General features: G+C 33.5%; 2 protein-coding genes across 2 annotated transcripts; one reads left to right on the top strand and one right to left on the bottom strand.

The window, feature by feature from the left end:
• Window positions 1-1895: 1895 nt before the first annotated feature.
• LOC144844610 (calcium homeostasis endoplasmic reticulum protein-like) lies at window positions 1896-13376 on the bottom strand. Its single transcript, XM_078701594.1, has 17 exons — window positions 13239-13376; window positions 12379-12549; window positions 11142-11866; window positions 10915-11052; window positions 10435-10586; window positions 9896-10016; window positions 9452-9541; window positions 8642-8822; window positions 7863-7952; window positions 7311-7385; window positions 6714-6931; window positions 4746-4879; window positions 4352-4543; window positions 3555-3884; window positions 3277-3356; window positions 2729-2920; window positions 1896-2513 (listed from the first exon to the last, which is right to left on the bottom strand). Exons 1-17 carry the CDS (start codon window positions 13264-13266, stop codon window positions 2479-2481), a joined length of 2952 nt encoding a protein of 983 aa, XP_078557720.1. The 5' UTR covers window positions 13267-13376; the 3' UTR covers window positions 1896-2478.
• Window positions 13377-13778: 402 nt separating this feature from the next.
• Window positions 13779-23043, top strand: LOC144844786 (sperm-tail PG-rich repeat-containing protein 2-like). The gene is made up of 10 exons (XM_078701849.1): window positions 13779-14006; window positions 14236-14504; window positions 14693-14857; window positions 15123-15347; window positions 15627-15740; window positions 17824-17983; window positions 18112-18368; window positions 19010-19193; window positions 19354-19472; window positions 21684-23043. The coding sequence occupies exons 1-10, from the start codon at window positions 13895-13897 to the stop codon at window positions 21813-21815; spliced, it is 1737 nt and encodes a 578-aa protein (XP_078557975.1). The 5' UTR covers window positions 13779-13894; the 3' UTR covers window positions 21816-23043.
• The last annotated feature ends 219 nt before the right edge of the window (window positions 23044-23262 follow it).

Here is a 23262-nt window from a genome sequence, read left to right as displayed (position 1 = left end):
AGGGGGGGGGGGGGGGAATCGCAGGACTATTTTTAAGGGGGTTGCTGAAGAGAGCTAACCCAGTTCCCCCATGGTGGGGCCTGTGAAGTGTTAAATGACACCCCTATATGACCGGACATTGTACTCTCGCACGTATAATTCACGATAAATGGCAACTCTAAGTTCGCCGGAAATATCGGGCTACAGTAGCAAACAACAAAAACATAAACTGTACAACACAGTGTTGCTTAAACCACACTCCAGAGAAAAGAAAATATGATCGAAATTTGCAGAAAGAAGAAATTGAACACAATTATTTCAAAGTTTGGAACGTCCGTAATTACAACGGAAATTCGGCCCAATATACGGACGAAACAAAGATAAATAGGGTACTACGGAAATACTTAAATGATGGGGAATCCCCGGCAAAATGCAATAATTATGGACAAATCAACTTACCTTCTCATATTACGCACACAACCAATCCGTCGGTCAGAAATTCATTATGAGCCGTGTTCAGAAACATCTACAACAAGAAATATTTCTTACATACAAAAAACGCTGCTCGCTTGTTAACGTAATAGTTTTAAAGATATATTTGTCCCCCTGAAAAATAATTTTTATTTCAAATTTGTTTTTGAATGTGTCATTTTATTGTCACATAATAGTGATTCACATTAACCAAACAATTATTTACCTGAAAAAAAGTAATTTAAAGCAAAAAATATTTAAATTGTCTGTCAGACAATGGTTTTTGGGTTATAATTAAACGTTTCTTTTCTGTTTTTGTACATGAATAAATATTATTTTTTTTGTTACAGAAGTGAATAACTTTTGTATTTGAAGTAAAATACAACAATAATTCATACTTTGATATGTCATAATTGTGCAATTGAAATTGAAAAATAAAAAATACTGAATCTGTAAAAGATGTGTTTATTAAATAATATAAATAAAAATGATGTCTAAATAATATTACTTTATTATACTAAATAGACTCAATTTCTGTCACTTTAGTTTATTTTATTGCTAAGCTCAAATCTGGGGGTCACTTCATCAAGCCTAGATGCTTTAAGTGTCAACAAATTGTATCCTATTACAACCAAAAACTTTACTAGGCCTATTACTGTATATGGACTGTTTTGATAATAATTCAATGATTATCTGACAGCGAATTACAGTATTATATATATCGGTCTAGATTGACAGTCAAATGAGACTCATTGTAAATACCAGAAATAATGTTTTGATTATATACAGTGAATTATTATAATACTGACCTATGTTGACAGCAAGAACAAAGTCATTTATTTATTGAACAAGATTTAACAGATTACTGTCTACATGCATCTATAATGCTGTATTATCAGCAATTTTTTCATAGACTCTCTTCACCCAGACGTGCTATGGGGTTTGTAATTTTAGCATGACCCGTCGCTAGTTTACAAAGTACCAAAAACGTCGGCCTCTAGAACTATAACTGCTGCAATAGTGCTGCAAACATCGTAGGTTTGATTTCACGCAGGCGGGGGCAAATACAATTTTTGAAAGGGTATTTTCTTACGTTGCGTAGATTGCGTCACGTTGCGTCGCTAGTGGGAAACAAGCTTTACGAAAATGGATTACATACATGAACGATGACGCTGGGTCATTATACTCCCTAATAGACGAATGACGATTCTATTTGAATCTGATCTTTGTCCCTTTGCCTCTGATGAGATTTGTGTATAATGTGTTGTGAATATCGATTTTTTGTCAATATATATAGATAAATAAATAACATACATCATACCAATCATTTCCTTGAGTGAGGTATTGAAGATTAAAATTGTTTTTTTTAAAATAAGCTGGATTTAGAATAAAAGAAATCTTGTGCATAATTTTACATACAGACACAAATGAACACAAATTCCACATTTACAAATCGATGTAATTTATAGTAAATATTAATTACTGAATAGTAAGGATTTGTTTCTTAACTAAAAAAGACTAAAATGCCACTGCTTTGGTATCTATTTAAATGGATGCAATGAAGGGCATAAGCGCCCCAGACGTCAACAACGACAACGAACAACCTTCTATTGTGTTCTTAATAAACTAAACAAAAAATATTATAGATTGGGTTTTATTTTTCAAATAAAAATTTCAATTAAAAATGTGAAAAATTAATTGTGTGTTGTTATTTAATAAATGCGGTACTTACAAGACTGCAATTACAACCCCATTTTCAAAAATTCTAGAACTTTGAATGCACTTTACAAATAAAAATATAACAGTACTGAGAAGAGAAATCAGCTTTCACAGATACAGCCAAATTTATACATACATATTTGTATGTTATTTGTACAATCTTGGTTTTACTGAAACTTAAATGTTGTGACATTGTTTTGTGGTATCAATTTGTCTCACTGTTTTGTACATTATAAAATACACTATGTGCTATCACAGATCACCACCGAGCCACAGTTTACCATTACCAAGCCTGTCCTCTGTTTAGTTTCATTTGGTTGATTCTGCAATTTCACGCTTTGTTGCTAAAATACAAATAGAAGTTGATTTAAAAAAATTATATATTTTATAAAATTAAACAAGCACTTATTGTAAAATCAGACATTGCTATTAACAAGGGTTCTAAGAAACCTCTTTTTTTCAAACTAGAGACAAGCAGTGGAAGTGATGGTAACCTAGCTCATGACGAAAGAACAACATAAATTAAATATTAAAATGAGTAAGTATAACTTGAACAAACCTTTCTTTTCTTCATCCCTTGCCTTCATACGACTGATAAATGAATGACTTTTATTTTTCCTAAAACTTTCGAATGGATCATTAACAGCATTTCCGACACCTTTATACATATCCATTTTGCCTCGAACTTCTCCACCAGAAATGGGGTCAACTATTCCCTGCTCTCTGGCACCAAGACCTTGTCCACCCCAACCTAATATCAAAGAAAAATGTTTAAAATAATAATAAAAAGTGTTTATGGAAATTGTGAACCCAACTAAAAGTATAACTTTAATTAACTTTTTATATCAACAAATTTATTTTCTTCATCCCTTGCCTTCATACGACTGACAAATGAATAACTTTTACTTTTTTTAAAACTTTCCCAACCCAACTTATTAAAAGTACAACTTTAATTAACTTTTTATACCAACATATGTATTTTGTTTAAGTTGCCTAAAAAGGTTACATCCTATATTCCTCTTTAAATTAAAGTTAAAACTATATTTCTATAGGCTAGTATTTAAAGTATGTGTATGTGAGTAGGTTACAATTAGTTATTGGCCTAACCCATTTTCTTTAGTAGTTGATGTCCTTTATTTTCATTTCCTAACATTGAGTCCCCACTCGTAGTTTCATAGAAAGAATGGCTGTAAAGAAAAAACAATAATCCACATTACAGTTTACAAATAATAAATAACTTGATTTTGGAGACAGACCTTATACTAATCTTCAGAAACTGTAGGAATTTGTTTTAATGGGTTCCTTTACCTAATACATAGATATACTAGGGGTTATTTAATTTAGAGAAGGACACATCCTCTTTAATCTAGTTCAACAATACTTACAATCCAACATTTTCGGGCGTCGGAGATCGAGACCTTCTCCTCCTTGGTGGTGGTGTTCTTGACCTTGACCTAACTACACGTTGATATTGTGGTGATTGTGAACGCCGCCTGTATACTGGTGAACGTGATCTTGAACGTGCTTTCCGCCTATGAGACGGGGGCGGGGATCTAGATACTGAACGTTTTTGATAAGGAGGCGACGCAGAAGCCCTTTTGTATGGAGGAGATGCAGAGCGTCGTTTGTAGGGAGGCGATATTGACCGCCTCTGGTATGGCGGTGATGGTGAACGTGAAGGAGCTCTACGTCTGGGAGGTGTTTGCGACCTTGACCTAGAAAAATAGTTTAAAGTAAACATATGATTTTATTTCACATACATCCAACAGCGATATCGCTGATATTGTTATTATCATTACACAGTATCTAAAGTTACGTATAATTTTTTTTTTCAATATCTTTTTTAACAAAAATTTAATATTCTTTTCATAACGTCAAACTTTTGTTTGAATATTGCTAACTGTATTATCATTTAGTTTGAGATTATTCAAAAATGAAACAGTGCAGCACATACTGTTTTTAAACCTATATGCTAGATGGGTAAAACCATTATTTTAATGTGTTCTCTATATTGCTTTCTGTTTATTCATTATGTAAATATAGATAAGGAAGTTTTTTTCTGAAATAGTTGAGAAGTTGATCAATCAATCTCTATGGATCAAAAGTAAGTCAGGCAATAAACAAGAAATTGGTACTAAACAGAACTAACATTCTCACAAAATAATGCAATAAATTGACTTACCTTCGTCTGAGGGGTGATGGTGACCTTCTTCGTGGTGAAGGTGATTTAGAACGGAATCGTTTGTGTGTTACTTCTGGTGTCGGTGGTGCTGGTGAAGGTGCTGGCTGTGGTTCTGGTTCTTCTTTCTTTACTTTCCCATGTTTCTGTTTTGCTTTGAAAAACTCAAACAGACCATTTGCTTCCCAACCATCACTATACAGTAAAAAATTACATAATGATGATGACTCCAATTGAAAACAAATACTCCCTAAATGAGTAATAGCTTGTACACAAATGTGAATGTGTGCAATAGCCAATATTTGTATAATACTATACAAAATGTCTTTCTCTTATACTGTAGTATATAGATTTAAGTTTAAAATCCAAATATTTTTATTTAAAAAAACACATTTACATATTTCTTGGACACTCCCTTGAAGGTGGAGCATAAAACATCTCAACTGCTGCCAGTAGTCTCTCTGATGGAGGTTGGGGAGGTGGCAGACGTATCTGGTCTGGATCCAGTGGTTCATAGTTTGTGTCTTCAAGCTGAAATATAAGAAGAATATCCTTACTAATGTAACGTCGTGAGGTAATTTCCCGATTGATCGTAATCAAAACGGTACTGGGTATGGTCTACTAGCTTTTCTGCTCCCAACCAGTACATCCATTCAAAGAAGCCTTGATGAAGTAAGCCTACCTGGTGGTGACCATAGAACGGTCCCGAGATAACGACTATACTTCAGCTTTAGTCGATAGAAGATTGAAATATTGTTAGAGATAGAGTATACGATGTTTGATTATGTGTAGATATGTGATTTGTTCTATTATCCAAATGATGTTCCGTATATAGGAGATGAAGATAGTAGTTGGGTGTAATGATTTTGTATATCCAATAATTATCCTAGACTGTATATTATGTGATAAATAATATTTTATATATATTTTTAAAATATTTATTGTTATGATTATAATATTAATAAAAATATATTTGTTAGTATAAATTTAAAAATATAAAATATAGATATAAAGAAGAAAAGCAAAGAGATTATGGAGCGGCTATTCCTGAATATACAATAATAAGTATCGTAAGTTTAATTTATAAATTTTAGGCGATCTTGTCAAAGGTCAAGCGCCTATAAACTAAATAAAAACAATTATGTAAATACAATTTTGTATTTTTTGTATAATTTTACCGGATGCTATGAGCTAAACAGCGAATGTTGTAATCGCACACAAAATTTCATTGTATTGCTCTATAATCACACATTACGGCATCCAACTTTACAAGTATTATACATTAATACTTTAAAAGCATGACGTCAACTAGACCGAGTACTAAATCTAAACGATCAATCGGGAAATCAACCGAAATTATGTCGGAGCCTACTGCCAACCCAGGCATGATCAACGATGGATGTCAAGCTGTCAAACAGCCTGTTGAACCACCCGGTATACAAATAAGAACAGGCACCTCGGAACAACACAAACAAGACCTACGGACAACGAACCCATCAACAATGCGAGATATTGAGCTCCTCCTTTCAGACGATAAGGAACTCGTAAGTATTGTAGCTACGACAATAAGTAAGCATATCCTATCATCTTCTAATCTTATGGATAAAATTATAGCATCCATATGTGGAAACGAATGTGTAATACGATCAATAAGTGACACCATTCTTGACCAGGTCAGTCAAAATATTTACAGCAGCGTTTCCCTTGACAACGAGACAATAGCCAGCGACATTACGTCACTACAAGAGAAAAACAATAGGCTGATGAAAGATCATAACAGCTTACTTGAAAAAGTTGATGACCTTGAGCAATATAGTATACGTAATGGCCTACTAATACACGGCGTACCTGAGACAGACAATCGGGAAAACACTGATAAGATAGCCCTAGATATCATATCATCTCTTATTTGCGACAACATTGAACTGATCGATTTGGACCGCACACACCGTCTTGGGCGAAAGAATCAGAACAAATCACGTACTAAAACTAAACCATGTCCAATTATCGTCAAATTCTCCACATACCGCGCAAGAGCAGAGGTACTTCGTAATAAAAAGCTACTTAAAAACTCGTCTTTTTCAATAACTAAAGATAATCATTATTGACTCATTAAGTGTGTGTATATAACATTTTCATGAGTTAGAGATCAAGATCTTCTTGACCTTGAGAGGTTACAGTATCACATCCAGCTAGAGGACACTTTTTCATGTATTAAAGAATGGATTAGGAATTAAGATCACCATTGACTTTATTAAATTGTGGGTAAACTGCAAAATCAAATAGCTTATTCAACATAGGATTTATTTGACATAATCACAAGACACACACACTATTTCTCTAAAAACAAAAATAATAAACCTACCCTGACAAGCGGTGCCATTAATCCAGCCGGCAGATCATAGTATGGTGCAGTTGGCATTAAACTTGCATCATTAGTAGGCATACTTGGAGGTTGAATCATAGCCTGGCCAGCCATATCAGGAGTATAGCCTGGTGGTGGTACACTGAAGTTTGGAGGAGGTACATGAGGATTGAACGGAGGTGGAGGATGACTGGGTGGCGGATGACTGGGTGGCGGACCTAGAAGTAAAATTGTTCAAACCTCTGTATATAGCCTTATTACAATACTTATTTATTATTAATTATACTGAATTCTTCAAAATGAAATACATGCCATCATGAAAGATATAACATTAATGTCATAATCAGGAATCTGGTGTGTAAATTTCATTTGGTATTGCCTCGTCAACATAGAATTTCATCTTTCAACTCATAAAATTATTTTTACTATCGCACTCATAAATATTCATTATTTTTATAATATTAAATGCTTTACATATATTACATAATCTTAAGGTTTAGCATAACATAAGTCAAGATAACATAATAAACCTAAACTTATTTCTGATGAGAAATAGAATAAACTGCATGGAATTAGAATATATAGTGCTAATCTTACCTTGATTGGGTGGAAACTGTGCCACAGGGAAGCCAGGTGGAGGTACTGATGGATCAAAGTTTGGCAAATTTGGCCCTAATCAATAAAGTATAATGTTATTATTGTAATATTTGTTATACTTTAACAATATAATAAACACATTATTAGGAATAATAAGGAATAAATAAAGATATTTTGATTTGTATATCAAGCACTGTAATAAATTGAAAATACTAGTGTATTATAAATCAGCATTCTTTTTATTTTGCGGCCTAAAATCTTCTTCTCGGGACTAACCTACTCTACTAATCACAAAAACAACTAAACCATAGTATTAAATGTGTGTAAGTGAGTTTATATGTTTCTTAAATGTTTCTCAAATAATAATGTTTTCTCATCAATTAAAAAATTACAATCTTACAATGTATACATAGATGCAAGCACATATACTAATATTACAGTTGTCACAAAAGCTATGGGATAAAACATCATCATGGTGACGTCTAGAGAGAAAATATTCCTTAAACATGGTGGTACATTCATTTTAGTGAGTACTAACACTGTAAAGTTTACCTTTTTGATTATCTTGACCAGCAGTTGTAGAGTGTGTTGACCCTGCACTGCTTCCTGGCATAGTTGTACTAGGTAGGTTAATACCAATAGCTAATAAAAACAAATGAATGAAATAAATTACTGTCAAATTAAAATTTGATAGTATTATCTAATTAGGCAACTATCGTCATCATCTTGGCCTACTGATGGATTGCGTTTAAATGTACACAAACACTAGTTGAAAGATAAAGGGTGGATGGGTTAGTGTTTATTTCTGTAATGAAATTGAAAATATTGGCTTTTTTTCTTCAATATTACTTTTGTGTATTGTTACTGTATAGGTAGTACAATATTTTTCCAGAAAAAAAGAAAATGTCATTTAGCTATGCTTGTTAATGACATAGTAAATGACTACAGCTACACATTCAAATGTTGACAATTTGAACAATATAATTTTAATTTTTTTCTAATTTTTATTTATTGTACTCACAAGTGATCCACTTACATTGCCATCACATTAAAGAAAGAAATAGATGACTCAAATTCAAATAACACTGGCAAGGTAGAATACAGTAGAACCCCTATTAAATGGGACCCAACAACGTGTCGCCTAAATAGAGGTGTACCCTAAATAGGTGTGCCATACAGCTAAAATACATTTCTTCTTGCTCAGTTTGTAGGAAAGTGTCCCCATAACAGGTGTCTCCTGAATAGGGGTATCTCCTGAATAGGGGTGTCCCAAAGAAGGGGGTTCTACTGTATAAAAAACACCCTAATATATATATTAATAGTACACATACCTTGTGCTATTTGTAACTGTTTTGCTTGCATATTATGTTGCTGTTGTTGTTTATTGATCTCAAGCTGTTGCTTCAAGTGAGAGACAAAGTCTGAATGTTGCTTCTGTAACTGCTGGATTCTAGCCTCAATCTGTTGCTGTATCTGCTGTACGGATGCCTGGTTCTCCTGCATCATTTTTGCCTAGTAAAAAGCGAGAAATCTTTTATAATTAAGCTTAAAAAAACAGAGTAAAGTACCAATCTCCTCAACCTTGGATTCTTCCATGAGTCAACTACATAAACACATAGTTTGACAAGCATGACTGTTTAGGTCCATATGGATAATTAAGTCTGAAGTCAATACATTTGGTATGTCATGTTTTTGAAGTCATTTGATTGGCTGTATAAAGATTGCCCATACTTTAATCTCACATCATTAATGCTGCAAGACAATCTAATAAAGTAATTATGATATTTTGATCAGAATCTGATTTCAGATATGAAATGGGGCAATTAGTAAAACTAGAATTATCAATGCTATGTGTTGTAAATACAGTATGTAAAAAACAACACTTGTGATGGACATTTCTGTTCTTGCATTAAACACCGAGTTTAATTAAACAGAAAATTACATTCCTTTTACAGTAGTACACCATTCAGGGTAGAATTTCTTTCAGGGTAGAATCCCTTTCAGGGGACAACCCCATTAAGGGGATACTTTCGTGCTAGGTGAAATACTGATTTGGTACCAAAAGTCAGTCATTTAATCGCGGTTCTACTGTGTAAAAACACACTACAAATTCTGTACAATACATTTTACAAACAACTTACCTGGAAATTGTTCATGGACACTATAGGGTTTTTAAGTTGTTCAATGGTATCATTGTTAAAATAACTGTTAGTTTCCCACAACTTAAGAACCTGAAACGAAGAAAAACAATTATTTGATAATTGTTATTTCAAAATAGTACCCACATTTATTAATACTGCAGGATAGTATATACATATTTAGTTAAAAGAGTGACTGTTCTATTCAATGAAGTGAGATAGACAATAGACAGTCAAGGTTTCAAAGAATACAAATATTCTCTATATTCAACTCATAAACATTAATTTCATATGACCATATATTATCACAAGATTCAACTATACAAATTTAATACAGATAGTAATAAACCAAATTATTTCAAATATAACAGTAAATAGATATCTCATAACAATTTTAGGCTAATAATTTTATATTATATTGGTGGTTAATAACAATTTTGACTATACCTTTTCAACCCTATCTCTTTTTTCATCATCCATTTGATCAATACATAAAAGAGCACTGCAAAATATTGGTACAACCACGCCCTGGATGGCTGTCTGTAAGTCTGATGCACCACGCCTTGAGCTAAACATATAATGAACAACTATTAACTCACTGGCGCCATGTTTACCTACACAATTTCCATGCTACGAAAACCATCTTAAGCTCTGTCTACACTATCAAACTAGTTTGACAAAAAAGTGTGATGTGCTCAAATATGGTAGCGACATTCCCAAATATGGTAGTGATATAACATCATCATGTCCATATATGGGCACATCACAATTTGTTGTCACATAAATTTTAATAGTGTAGACAAGGCTAGTGATGTTAAACACCGACCCTATGCACAGCGAGACTTAGTGGAAACGTTTTAATATTCTGATAAATATATAAAATATAATAGTAATCTAGGTAATGATGTAATGTATTATTAATAAATGAAAATCTTTAAATCAATTTAAAAACTACTTAAGTAGAAGGATACAAGGAACAGACTTACCAGTGATGAATGACATCATTAATTAAATATATTAAGTGTAGTTTTGCTTGAAATGCAACGTTCTTAGGAGTTATTCGATGTAGAAGAAATAACCCAACAAATTCACAATGTTTTTGTGTCTTACACGTAGAAAAAATAAGTTGCTTGCCATGCTAAGATAGAAATCAAAATTGAGTTAGAAAATGTCACACACTGTAGTACCAAATAGTATATTTATTTAATTCAATCTTTTCCCACACAACAGTGAACTCGAGGTTCATCACTTACAATACAGGAGGGAAACAAGACAACATCAATTTATTCCATTTCACGGTTTCCACAATCTAAGATATTTTTTCCTTTTTAATCATTAATATACACAGTACAGTAGAACTCCTATAGGAGATCCTCCAGGACCCAATAAAAAGTGTCCACTTAGGATTGGTCATTTGGTAATTTACCTTCAACCACTGCACTGAAGTTGAAAGAAGAAATACTTACAGCAATTGCATCTTTTGTGCAAGAATCAATAATTGTCTGTGTCTTATTATGGAAATCATTGGCATCAATATCAAGTGCTTTAGCAGTCTGGTTGATCACTTGTTGTCTGTTTTCGATTAATACAGCATCAATTTTTTCCTGTTCAATGTAGAAAAAAATAAGAAGATAAATACAACAGTCTTCACAGTCACATTACGATCAAGAATACTGTAAAAAGTTACTCTAACCTGTTGTTGGTTCACCAAATGCTTCTGCTGCTCAAGCAGATTCACTTGACTTTCTCGGATTTTATTTTCAATTTGATTATTTGTTAGGGCATTCTGATCCACAGGCGGTGTTTCAGTATTTGATGCTACCTGCTGTTGTTGTGGCAAATTTGGTTGTGCTTGTTGCTGTATCTGTTGGAATTGCTGCTGTTTCTCTGCCTGTTGCTGTTGAAATTTCTGCTGTTGTTCTGCCTGATATTTCTGATGTTCAGCCTGCTGCTGTTGTAACATTTGTTGCTGTTTCTGCTGCATCTGGATTGGCGGCATTGGCATCTGCTGTGGCATGTGTGGTGGCGGAGGTTGTTGCATTCCTTGCTGGGGAGGTTGTTGCATTCCTTGCGGGGGATGTGGTGGTTGTTGCATTCCTTGCGGGGGATGTGGTGATTGTTGCATTCCTTGCTGGGGATGTGGTGGTTGTTGCATTCTTTGCTGGGGATGTGGTGGTTGTGGAGACTGTTGCATTCCTTGCTGGGGATGTGGTGGTTGGGGAGGTTGTTGCATTCCTGGTGGTGGATGCATGGTACCAGGGTGATGATGTTGCATCATTGGAGGTTGCTGGAACTGTGGTAGGTGAGGTGGTGGTGGCTGCTGCTGTTGCCATGGTGCTGTTTGTATCGAATGTTTTGTTATAACATCTTGTAGAATGGCCTGCTGCTGGGCAAGCTTTTGATTTTGTTGTCTTATTACTAGAAAAAAATAGAAGAGAAAACATTGGTCAGATGTTTGCCCTACTCTGACATAATGTTGTACTTTATACTAAGTACTGTAAATTAAGAACAGGTAATCCTGGGTGGGAAACGGTACAGTAGGGCAAAAATTGCTTAATTCCCTGACGCAAAGCCACTCCACAGTAGTTAAATACAATTATGAGGCTATCGGCACAGTCAACCGTGTGTGTAATTTAAGTTTTTCTTCTAAGTATTTTCTAATGGTTATGGTTGACCATGTACCGATAGTCAATATTCAGTGTGGTGGCTCCCATGCATGAAACATTGAATGTTTTGGAAAACTTTACATTTTACATGCACCATTGACTATGCTGATGGTCACTTCCATCAACAAAGGACCACTGAGAAGAGAATACATGAATAGTAGAAGTTTGAGTTACATAGTAACTGATGGATCATACAAATAATAAATGGGCAATCATAATCATACAATAACCTTAATTAAAAGAATCTTGAAAAAAAAAACTTACTCTGTGATTCAGTAGACACTTTATATTGATAATAGTTAAAATAATCACCACCAAATAGGAAATTAAATCTGGGGTTATTTGCTTGTTTTTGCTTGGTCATATTTTCAAACTCCGGTCCATTTCTGGCCACAAAATTGGCCAGCTTATCAATTATTTTTCTTAATTCAGGATCTTTAGGGAAAAAATGGAAAATTAAAAATTATGTCTATTGTTACTATCAATCATTAGTAGTAGTTGTAACATTGTTAGTAACAAAATTTTAGTAGACTAAAAATTAAGCTGTTTTTTCTTCCACTTTACTTTAAAAATATTGTTTGAAAAAATATATCACAAGAAATGAAAAACAGTACAGTATTATTACTATTAACTATTATTATATTTTTATTTACACACCTTTGCAACAGCAGCATACTACTAAACGCAACTACAGAAGTAGGGCCAGCCTACTAGACTACTGTACTAACATAATTAAAGGTAAAACTGTACAATTTCCAATTTGTCTCATCTGTCTGTTCATTCATTTCTTGTTTTGTTTCTACTTATAATAATATGTTATGAAATTTAAAAATAACACTCAACTCAAGTTCCATCCCAAGCTAGGCCTGGCCCTAGTAGGCCTAGTAAGTATAGCAGGCTTGAACATTACAGTATACAGACTGTGTGTAAGTGGCTGATGATGCATAGCCTAGCCTACAGTATCTATCTAGAGGCCTCCTCGGTCCTCTAGAGTCTAGTAATAGTATCTAGCTACCCGGTTTAGGCCTAATACTACTCTAGGCCTAGGCCTAGGCCTAGCCTTTTTGTTTTAATGGTAAACAAATGCTATTTTTATTAAATAATTATTAAAATAACATTCGTACCTTCTGGAGGATTAGGAACATCCGACATCGTTCTTGTTTATTTCAATCAAATACTTAATTCAAGACAAAAATAACCTTATTTTCAATTAAATTAAAGATAAGCCTTTATTTTTGGACTAGCCTTCTTTCGCACACGCCACCACACGTTGTTTACATTCTGCGTTGCTGATAAACGTTTGAGTTTAACATAGTAAAAACGCGTTTAACATAAAGGACATGACGCAAACACTTCTTCCGCGTTCGATTAGACGCGCGCCCTCTACTTGGCTCCATGACAACCGGTGAACACAAAGTGCATGTTTTTCCGGTCGGTCTCTGCTTCCTTGTTGTTTTTTTTGTTTAACGTGGTTTACACTTTGTGTGTGATACGTTGGAGAGATGATCATTGTAAACTACTAACTTTCTAGAAGTAAAAATTAATGGGACTAAGTTTAAAATATTGCTAGACATAATACTAAACTTGTGTGCATTGTGGTACATAATTTCGTAAAACGTTACGATCCAGACAGACGAGACAGAGAGCTGGCTGAGCCTGACTGAGGTCCTTTTAATAGTACCGGAAGGAAGTTATTATTAATAGACCCACTAGGCTAGGCTAGGGCCTGGGTAGGCCTAGCTATTTTCATTTATTCTTGAATAGGGCTAAAGTATTAACCATGTATGATAGAGCTCCACGACAGCTTACTTCTGGATCACACTCAACAGGACCGAACGTAGGACCTGGAACATATGAAAATTTAATTCATGCAAATGCTAAACTGAGATCAGGTACGTAAACATTTGCCTTTTTCTCGCTTTTGTGTAGTACTATGCCTAGTAGTACTACTGTACTACTACTAGCCTAGGCCCTATAGGCCTACAGTAGTAATAGAATAGGTTTACTAATGTATGAAAGTATAAAGAAACACAAACAAACAGTATCTAAAAGTTGTTGTAGGACAATTTTATTTTCACAGTCAACTTGTAATAATTTTGTAGAATTTGTTTTAAATTATAGATGGATATGCTCCATTTTCTTCGATGACAAGAAGAGAAACATTTTTGACAGTACAAGATAGTGTTATAGCAGCTCCAGGGCCCGGACAATACGATCCTTTGGTATGCCAAGATAAAATTGTAGGTGGTCGTACACTAGCGAACCGTGCGCAACGATTTAAAGACAGTAATCCAACTAATAAGACACCTGGTCCAGGTTCATATAATTTGTCAAAAAGTAGTGACTGGATTAAGAAGAACTTGGAAAATGACGTAAAACCACCAGGGAATGTAAGTGCCAATGTCAATAATATTTATTCTTTCACTTATGAATGCTAATTATGATTTTTATTATGATGCTCATTTAAAATAGCAGAAAAATTCATAGACACAACCTCTTATAGAATACATGATTATGCCCAAATTCAAACCCATAACTTTGCCGTTATGAAGCACTAATTGATATTTGGTATATTTAGTTGATGACCACCAGGATTCGATATCAACGGCAGGCCCAGGCACCATCTATTCCGACTCCTGGCCAGTCATATGGTTATGAGGAAAATGAAGATGGAAAACTAAAAAAACAAGATGCCCCTGACAGGGATTCTTCGATGGGACCAGCCTTCTACAATGTACATCATGTAAGTTGTTTATTATTATTATTATTAAATTATGGATAGTGATGCTAATCAAATTTTGTCTGGTTTTAGACTTATTCACATACAGTAGTACTAACATATTTGTCACACTGGGGTTCGAGAGGGGTGTGGGGTGTTGGAGATGTTTTTCTCTGTTCATCCTCTGCATAAATGTTATATGGTGAGGATAAGAAAATCTATAAGAGTTAGAACAAACCAGGACTTAACGGCTTTAGTCAGACTTAATGTAAATACATTTGTTTACTAGGAAAATACAAAGACAACTACAAAATACAAAGGTGTACACTTCAGCAGAATGGCATCAACAAGGATGGACTTTAGTGGGAACCAAGGCCCAGGACCTGGAGAGTATAATCCGTACCAAGTAAAATGCATGGAAACAGAGATCATGAAAGCTAAAGAGGGTACTAGGGTTTTTGATTCTAGGCTGCCACGATACCATGAATTGATTGTGCATGCAGATGAAAAAAAGGTTAGTTAATTTGGTATATTTTTTAATTGTCAAACAGAAACAGATATATAAAGAGATAAAAATAACACATGCACTTTAAAGGTTTCATTTAAAGGTCATATTTTAATGCTTGAGGTCATATTTTAAGTATACTATACAAATTTCGTCAATATCAATAAAATATTATATTTATATATTTACTTGCACTAATGATCAATTAATAATGTAACTGTATATTGAGTAAATAAAAGAAGTATATATTATTACTGTTAATCAATTGTTGATTCTTTAAATTGTTAGGCTGTTCCAGGGCCTGGCAAATATCAAATCAATAGCCAATTTGATAATAAAAAACCATCAATAAATACAGAAGGATTAGAAGTTGAGCACCCGCCATTCATGTCGCAGTCAAAGGTACACTTTCATGCTTGTCTTACTCTACTCTCTTTTTATTTCTACTCTTCTTATAAATTGTAAATCAAATGTGTTTATTTTCACATTTTGTTGAGTGTAATGTGTATATTTTGTTACATTTATGTTTGTGGGTATTCACACTTTTGTGTTATTTATGGCAGTTTGACAGTGTGCAAATATTTACTTTATTGTAAAATAAATCAATAGACATCCACCCGTCGTCGTGGTCCTGTGAGTCATGACTGACCCTTTGTGCTCCTGCTTATGATGACATTCCACCCATCTCTATCCTGAGCATAGCGAGAAGCTGTGCACACATCCAATCCTGTGATCTCTCTAATACCATCAGTCCATCTTATCTTCTGTCTACCACGTTTTCGCTTGCCTTCTACATGACCTTGTGCAATTATCTTTTCCAGGTTGTCACCTTCTCTCCTGGCAATGTGACCAAAGTACTGAAGTTTGATCTTATCAACCTTCTGGCATAGGTTGACTCTGCTTCCAATCTGGTTGTTAACAAATTCATTTGACTTATGCTCCTTCCACGATATCCTCAACAATCTCCTCCAACACCACATTTCAAAAGCTTTGATCTTCTTTCTATCCGCAGCTCCAAGAGCCCATGTCTCAGATCCATAAGTGGCAATCGGAAATACCAATGCATTCATGATATGAATCTTTGTGTTTCTTGATATCCCTCTATCCTTCCAAATGTTGGTAAGACCTATTGTGGATGTTCTCGCCATAGCGAGACGACGTTTTATTTCCTCTGAGCTTCCTCCAGTGTCAACAATCAGGGAGCCAAGAAAGTTGAAGGTGTTGACTACTTCTATGTCCTCTCCATCTGCTTGAATGCGATGTTCATTCTCATTCTTCCTTCCACTTATCATTACTTTCGTCTTCTTGACATTGAGGTAAAGACCATATTCCTCACTGGATTGCTTTACTCTTTCAATCAGATCTTGGAGTTCTGCCGCAGTTCTTGCAAGTAAGGTTGTGTCATCTGCATATCTCAGATTATTTAATTGCCGGCCACCGATAGATATCTGCCCCTCGTATCCATCCATGGCAATCCGCATGATGTATTCTGCGTAGACATTAAAGAGATACGGTGACAGGATACATCCTTGGCGTACTCCTTGACCTATCGTAAACCAGTCGCTATCTCCACACTCTGTTCTGACCGTGGCTTCCTGCCCATCATATAAGGATTTTATCAAGACAATCAGATGTGTTGAGAAGCCCATTTTGCGCATTACTCTCCACAATTTCTGGTGTTGAACACAGTCAAAAGCCTTTGTGTAATCTATGAAACAGAGGAAAAGTGGCTGCTGAAATTCCATGGTCTTCTCCATCAAATTCCTCAAGTTTCCAATCTGATTTCTCGTTCCTCTTCCTTTCCTAAATCCAGCTTGCTCTGGTGGTAATTCACTTTCTAACTTATTCCTGATTCTGTCTGCTATAATGTGGAGCAGGACTTTACTAGCATGAGGGATAAGTGAAATGGTACGGTTGTTAGCACATTCCCTTACATCCCCTTTCTTCGGTAATGGGAGAAATACTGCCCTTTTCCAGTCTTCGGGCCATTCTTTACTCTTCCAGATCTTGTTGCACAATCTATGGATGATAACAACACCTTCCTCTCCACCCACCCACCAAATGTATAATTTACAAAATGATTTATTCATAGAATCGTTTTTTCTTGTTCATTGTTATTTATATCTATATTGGTTGACTTATTATTGTTTTTTATTTGTAAATCAATATACAGTAGCAATTCCATATAAACACACTAACAGTAATATAATACACAGACATGTAAAAACATACAAAACACTTAATGAATCCGAGAAAGCAAACTCAGTTTAAAATACACATTGTATTAATTCCATTCATTGTAATGTATTTATTTTACATTTTTTTAACTCGTATTTATCAAGTTTTATTTGTGTTCTCTGTTCTGTGTTGATGTTTAATCACAAATGTAAACCTATTTGTTGGATCTTGATACATAATCTCTAAATCATGTATGATAATTTGTTCTCTTCCGTGGTTTTATTCACTTGCAATACTTTGTTCACAGAGATTTTCAGATCCACGAACCTCAGGTCCAGCACCAGGAACATACAATGACCCACGGCATTCATTAGAAGTTCTCAAGCGAACGAAAGGCTTAAAACGTAGTCCGTTTGGTCAAACAGCTCTCAGATTTGGTCAAGAACCTCATATACAAAAAACACCAGGTTTGTTATTAGATAATACTAATAGATGTATAATGCACTTTATAAAGATTGTACATACCACATGGAAGCGAGGTGGACTAGATGTCACTTATGTATGTTTTAATCAATTATCTTTTTATTTGATTCAGGACCAGGGTCATATCATTTTAGAGGCATAGCCCAGGACAGTGTACGGAAAGCTTACATGGAAAGTACTAGAAGAGGTGCATTTGGATCCACATCAGTACGCATTAAACCAATAACAAAGCGATCAGAATCAGCCCAACCAGGCCCAGCACACTATCAACTTGTAGACAAACCAGACTACAGTAGATATTCACATAATACAACAGCAAATTTCTCCTCACAGACAAACAGACTTCACTCACCCCCACCTATCATAAAGGTTTGTAATTTTTCCGTAAATTCCTAATAAATATTATTCCATTTCAGATAATAAAATAGAACTATTCCAAGGTGATGCACTTCTTTAGGTCATTTTGCATTCAATAAATGCCTATGAAATGCATAATTAACTTTCCTGCAAGTCATTGACTTTTAAGTAGGAAAATGAAAATTGATTGAAAAATGCATTTTCAATGAAACAAAATATTGATGAACTCTTTTAAAACAAAAGCTTGAACTTATATCCTTTATATGTTATGTGTGTCATCATTTTGGTACTGTGACAATTTGTCATTATTGTTACACTATGACACTTGTTTTTAACTATTTTATATTTTCTCTTTCCTAATTTCTTTTTAATATAAAAAAGGGTTTCTAATTTTCTATGTATATAATAGTACTCTATCTTAAAATTAGGGAGTTTTTAATTCCTACGACCTAGGACGTATTCGTATTGAGTCCGAAAAAATTTAGTCAGGGAGGAATCAACCAAGTAACCACAATGAATTGATGTGACATAGCTAGGTCTTAGGTCATTTCACATCGAAAGCTAGTTTGCATGAAGGATAATACTGTATGTTGAGCATGGTAGCAATCATATTTTTTTTTCAATAATATTGTAAAATGTTGTTAATGTTGCAGGAAGTGCCACCTCCAGGTGCTTATGAGGTCAGCAAGTCATATGATCGAACCCAGAACAAGGTAGAACCAGCCCCTCCGAGGTCTGTGGTTGGAAAACGAAAGAAAAGATCTTTCCTGTCATCTTCTTCCAGGTTCTCACAACCAAGAGATATCATCATTGAGAAACCAGAATCTGCAAACCCAGGTACAGTACTAAAAAATGCATGCTTCTCTTGTATAATATACATGTGTGATTGATTCCCATACAATTGTGTCATCTTACTCTCTGAACACCCCCCCCCCCCTTGCAGTCTATTGACTTCACTCAATTCATTAACACTTTTATTGTGTTTTTACTTTTCTAGGCCCTGGTACATACAGACCAGAAGATAATCGTAGTAGTATAAAGTTGGGGCTTATGGTTAATAAAGACACCCGTTTCAAGGAGCTAAAAAATGATAATCCTGGACCAGGTTCATATGAGGTTGGTGTAGATAATTTTAAATTATACTCTTCGTTCTTACTTAAGATTTTACAGTAAAGGCATTAGTTCAAATTTGTTATATTTTATGGGCAGACCATACTTTATTTGCATTTATAGTGAATTAATATTTTTCTCATATTAATATTTAAAATAATATATTTATAAAAATTCAATAAAAGCAAATTATTTCCACTTGAAAATAAAACTATCATTTAAACTTAATTAAAAACATATCAATAATAATTTATAATTTAGTTTTAAGCATAATAATTAAATCTACGCTTCACGTATTGAACACTAATTTTACATCTCTCTAATATTAAATTATAGCCACTACAATACAATGCTATTGTTAAAAAAGAGCTACACCCATATTTGTTTAATCATACATGAACAATCACCTGCAATTTAATTTGAACACATTTTAAACTCAAACATATTTATGAACTTTGGGCTTCAGACCTGCTTTTAAACAATTTGTATTCATTCATTTAATGACAGAAAACTTTTCTCATTTATCATTCCTTATTATTCTCTCATCAATATTGTATATCTAAATTGAACTCATTTTCAGAATTACCTAATAATTTCCTGGGGAAAGTTACACTGTTGATAATATGTCCTTGTTTTTCTAATGTACAGTTTTCACTTATCATTAAAGTGTCAGTTTATTACTAGATATTGTGCTCCAATTTATAGTAAACACTGTTAACGTGCTATGATCGAATGATTTATGGTATTAACTGCAATATTCATAAATGTCTTGTATGATGGACATAACTTTGTGAAATTTCTCAGCCTCAGCAATGATGAATTGCTAGAACCCTGGTTACTCTCTGGGCCAACACCCACCCAACCAACATCTAATCCAACAACTAATTGTTCTTCAAAAGAAAGCTATCAAGAACTCTTCTGCAGTTGCATTTCTCCCTGGCCCATAAATTTTCCAAGATAAATCCTCTTTAGCTCACAGATTTTAATTTATTTCGGCAAGGTTTATTTTTGTATCTCTTTGACTCACTCTAAATGATGGTGGAAATATTCAAAGCTACCATCAGAGAATTGTTAGGAATAAATGAGAATAGATGAGTTATTAGCAAAGTTAATTTTTGCCTATATGTAACCATCACAAGTTTGTTAATTGCAAACTATGTATGTATTTATAGATATCAGATAGGACCATACTCTCTCCTTCATTGTAGAGTACACTAAAAACTTAAGAAGAAGAAACTAACTACTGTATAAGAATTGCCAACTTATTCATCCTACTGTATTTAAACCCAGAATCACATAAATATTTATGTCTTTATCTTAAGATGTGACATTCTTCAATTATTAACAAAACTCTCATGATGCAAATAGAAATCTATAAAATAAACATTATTTTAATTATTTTTTCCACCACCTAAAGAAATTTCATTTGACATCGAAATGGAACTTTTATTTGACCTAAATTGATTTGTGCAGTTGTATATATGTATAGTTTAGTATAAAATGTTGTGTTCTTGATGCTCTCTGTGTGTATTATATATTTGCATCATGTTTGTTCAATGTTTAAATTAGTCACTTTGCCATGCTTCATGCAATATTCATTGTACTCTGAGAAATCAATTTAATCTTGACTGAATTGGTTATTTCAAAAAGACATATTCTTCATATTCTCACGTGTGTTGATAATTGCGATGCTTTCATAGCTACAATCTGAACCTTACCGTAATTCATCTGAGTTCTGTTCTTAATAAAGAAGTTTTATACTCACACACACTGCATATGTTTTTAGGCAGGAGCGTAAATGGGTACTCTAAATTCACAAATTAATTAAAATGGAATTTGTTGAATATTATATAAATTATCTATGGAATATGTTTATCTTTTACTCAATTTTTGAATATTTCATCCATAAATAATTACATGAACAATTCTTTTTGAACGACCATGCCATACCAAAGAACAGAGCTTGTTGACAAATATCCAACAGTACAATACATAAATCTATTTTTGCATCAAAACCAGAGGGTGCATTTGGTGTCACCCAGGGGAAATATTAGTCAGTGAATTCTATTCTGTATATGCTCTTTCAAAACCTAAAACTAAACCAAACAAGAAGCAAATTTATACAGTATATTAGGTGAATTTCACCATGGTTGAATGATATGGAAACTTAACCAAATCTATATTCAACAATAACTAATATTTTTTCTTTTTTTTTAGATGAGTCCACTAATTCAAGATACAGTCCTAAAAGGAACATTTAATGCTACACTGAACAACCCAATAGCACCCAAGATGGAGCTATCAGAATCAAGAACAAACTCAAACCATGCATTTATACTAGGTGTTTAAAACGCAGCATTCGCATAAAAATTCAAATAAATCTTTATCCACCAAATGTGTATTCTTATTTGTATCCATAAAATGTCTTTCATTAACCCGCCGATGATATTTTTTTTTTTGTAAAAAAGCCAATCTTGTTTTTGATTTTATAATTGTAAATATAAAACTATAATGTTTTGATAATTATTTTTCCTCTACAACAATACATCTGTATTCCTTACCATCAGTTTTAAGATCTTCCACATTTTTCAAAACATTTTCCAAATTAGAATTTATCTCGCGATCACACATGAAATGGAGGCTTTGTTATAATGTACTTGCCTTACAATTCTTGGTTCAAATATCTTACAACTACGATTACATCGTTTACGGCTGCCAAGGAAATTGACCGCATGCTCTTAAAAAGCAATACCTCAATTCTAAATAACCAATGTAACCCTTAAATAGATAACCCGACTCGATCTCTTCGACTCATGAAAAATCGTGCAACTGATTTATTGGTAGCTGTGAAAGTGATACCTTTGTGATGTACCTATTTTCAAAAAGAAATACTTAAGATTTTAAGATTACTAATAAATGTAATTGTAATTTATGTAAACAAAAGTATATAAAATTTAGAATAATGTTTGCTTTAATCGTTCTGTATTACTAAATCAGTAATCAGAATATTTCCCTATAAAATAATTTTCATTTATCATTATTACAGTATTAGTAATTAAATACATTTATATTTAGGGATTAAGTCAAATTTAAAAATACCTACCTAGTGTAATATTGTATAAAAGAATACAAATTACAGTGTTACCAGTTCTATTAAAGCAGCCATTTTTTAATGTATAATCATTATGCGTAAAATTACCGTATTCTGTAAAAAATATAATATGCAAAATATTTCTTCCGTCCATTGTAATTCCGTCCATTCATTATAATTCCTTCCATGTTAAAATCGCATGACGTTATTTGAAATATAAAATAAAACTTTATTATCTTTAAGACACAATAGGACAATGCAGATTATAATAATATTACCTCAGCATTATTGTTATGGCAAACAACGTCCTGCATTAAATTAATATAAAATGTTAGTTTTAATAATGTAATATACATATATATCTCCAATCATTTAGGTTGGCTTCCGATCTTAGCGTTATTACACAATAATACTTCTGTGAATCCTGTCCCTGTTGTGTGATGGTGACTATTGTAACATAATTATGATTTGAATAAAATTGTAAATACTGCTACTAAAGTGATAAAGAGAATTTTTTTTTTTCAAATATTGGTTTGGTTGTATTTGAACAGAAGTGTGTGCAGGATATTATATTGATTGGGATGCCATATACCCCAATATTTTATTATAGTTTTTGATATTTGGTTGAAAACAAGTTTGCAATATGTTTCATTCGTCAGTTATAAAACAGTACACCCATGCAAAACAAGTACGATACGCACTTTT

Source organism: Antedon bifida, chromosome 6, assembly GCF_963402885.1.
Source record: "Antedon bifida chromosome 6, ecAntBifi1.1, whole genome shotgun sequence".
Taxonomy (NCBI): Eukaryota; Metazoa; Echinodermata; class Crinoidea; order Comatulida; family Antedonidae; genus Antedon; species Antedon bifida.
The sequence above is the reverse complement of the archived record's forward strand: the minus strand, read 5'-3'. Positions and strand labels throughout refer to the sequence as shown.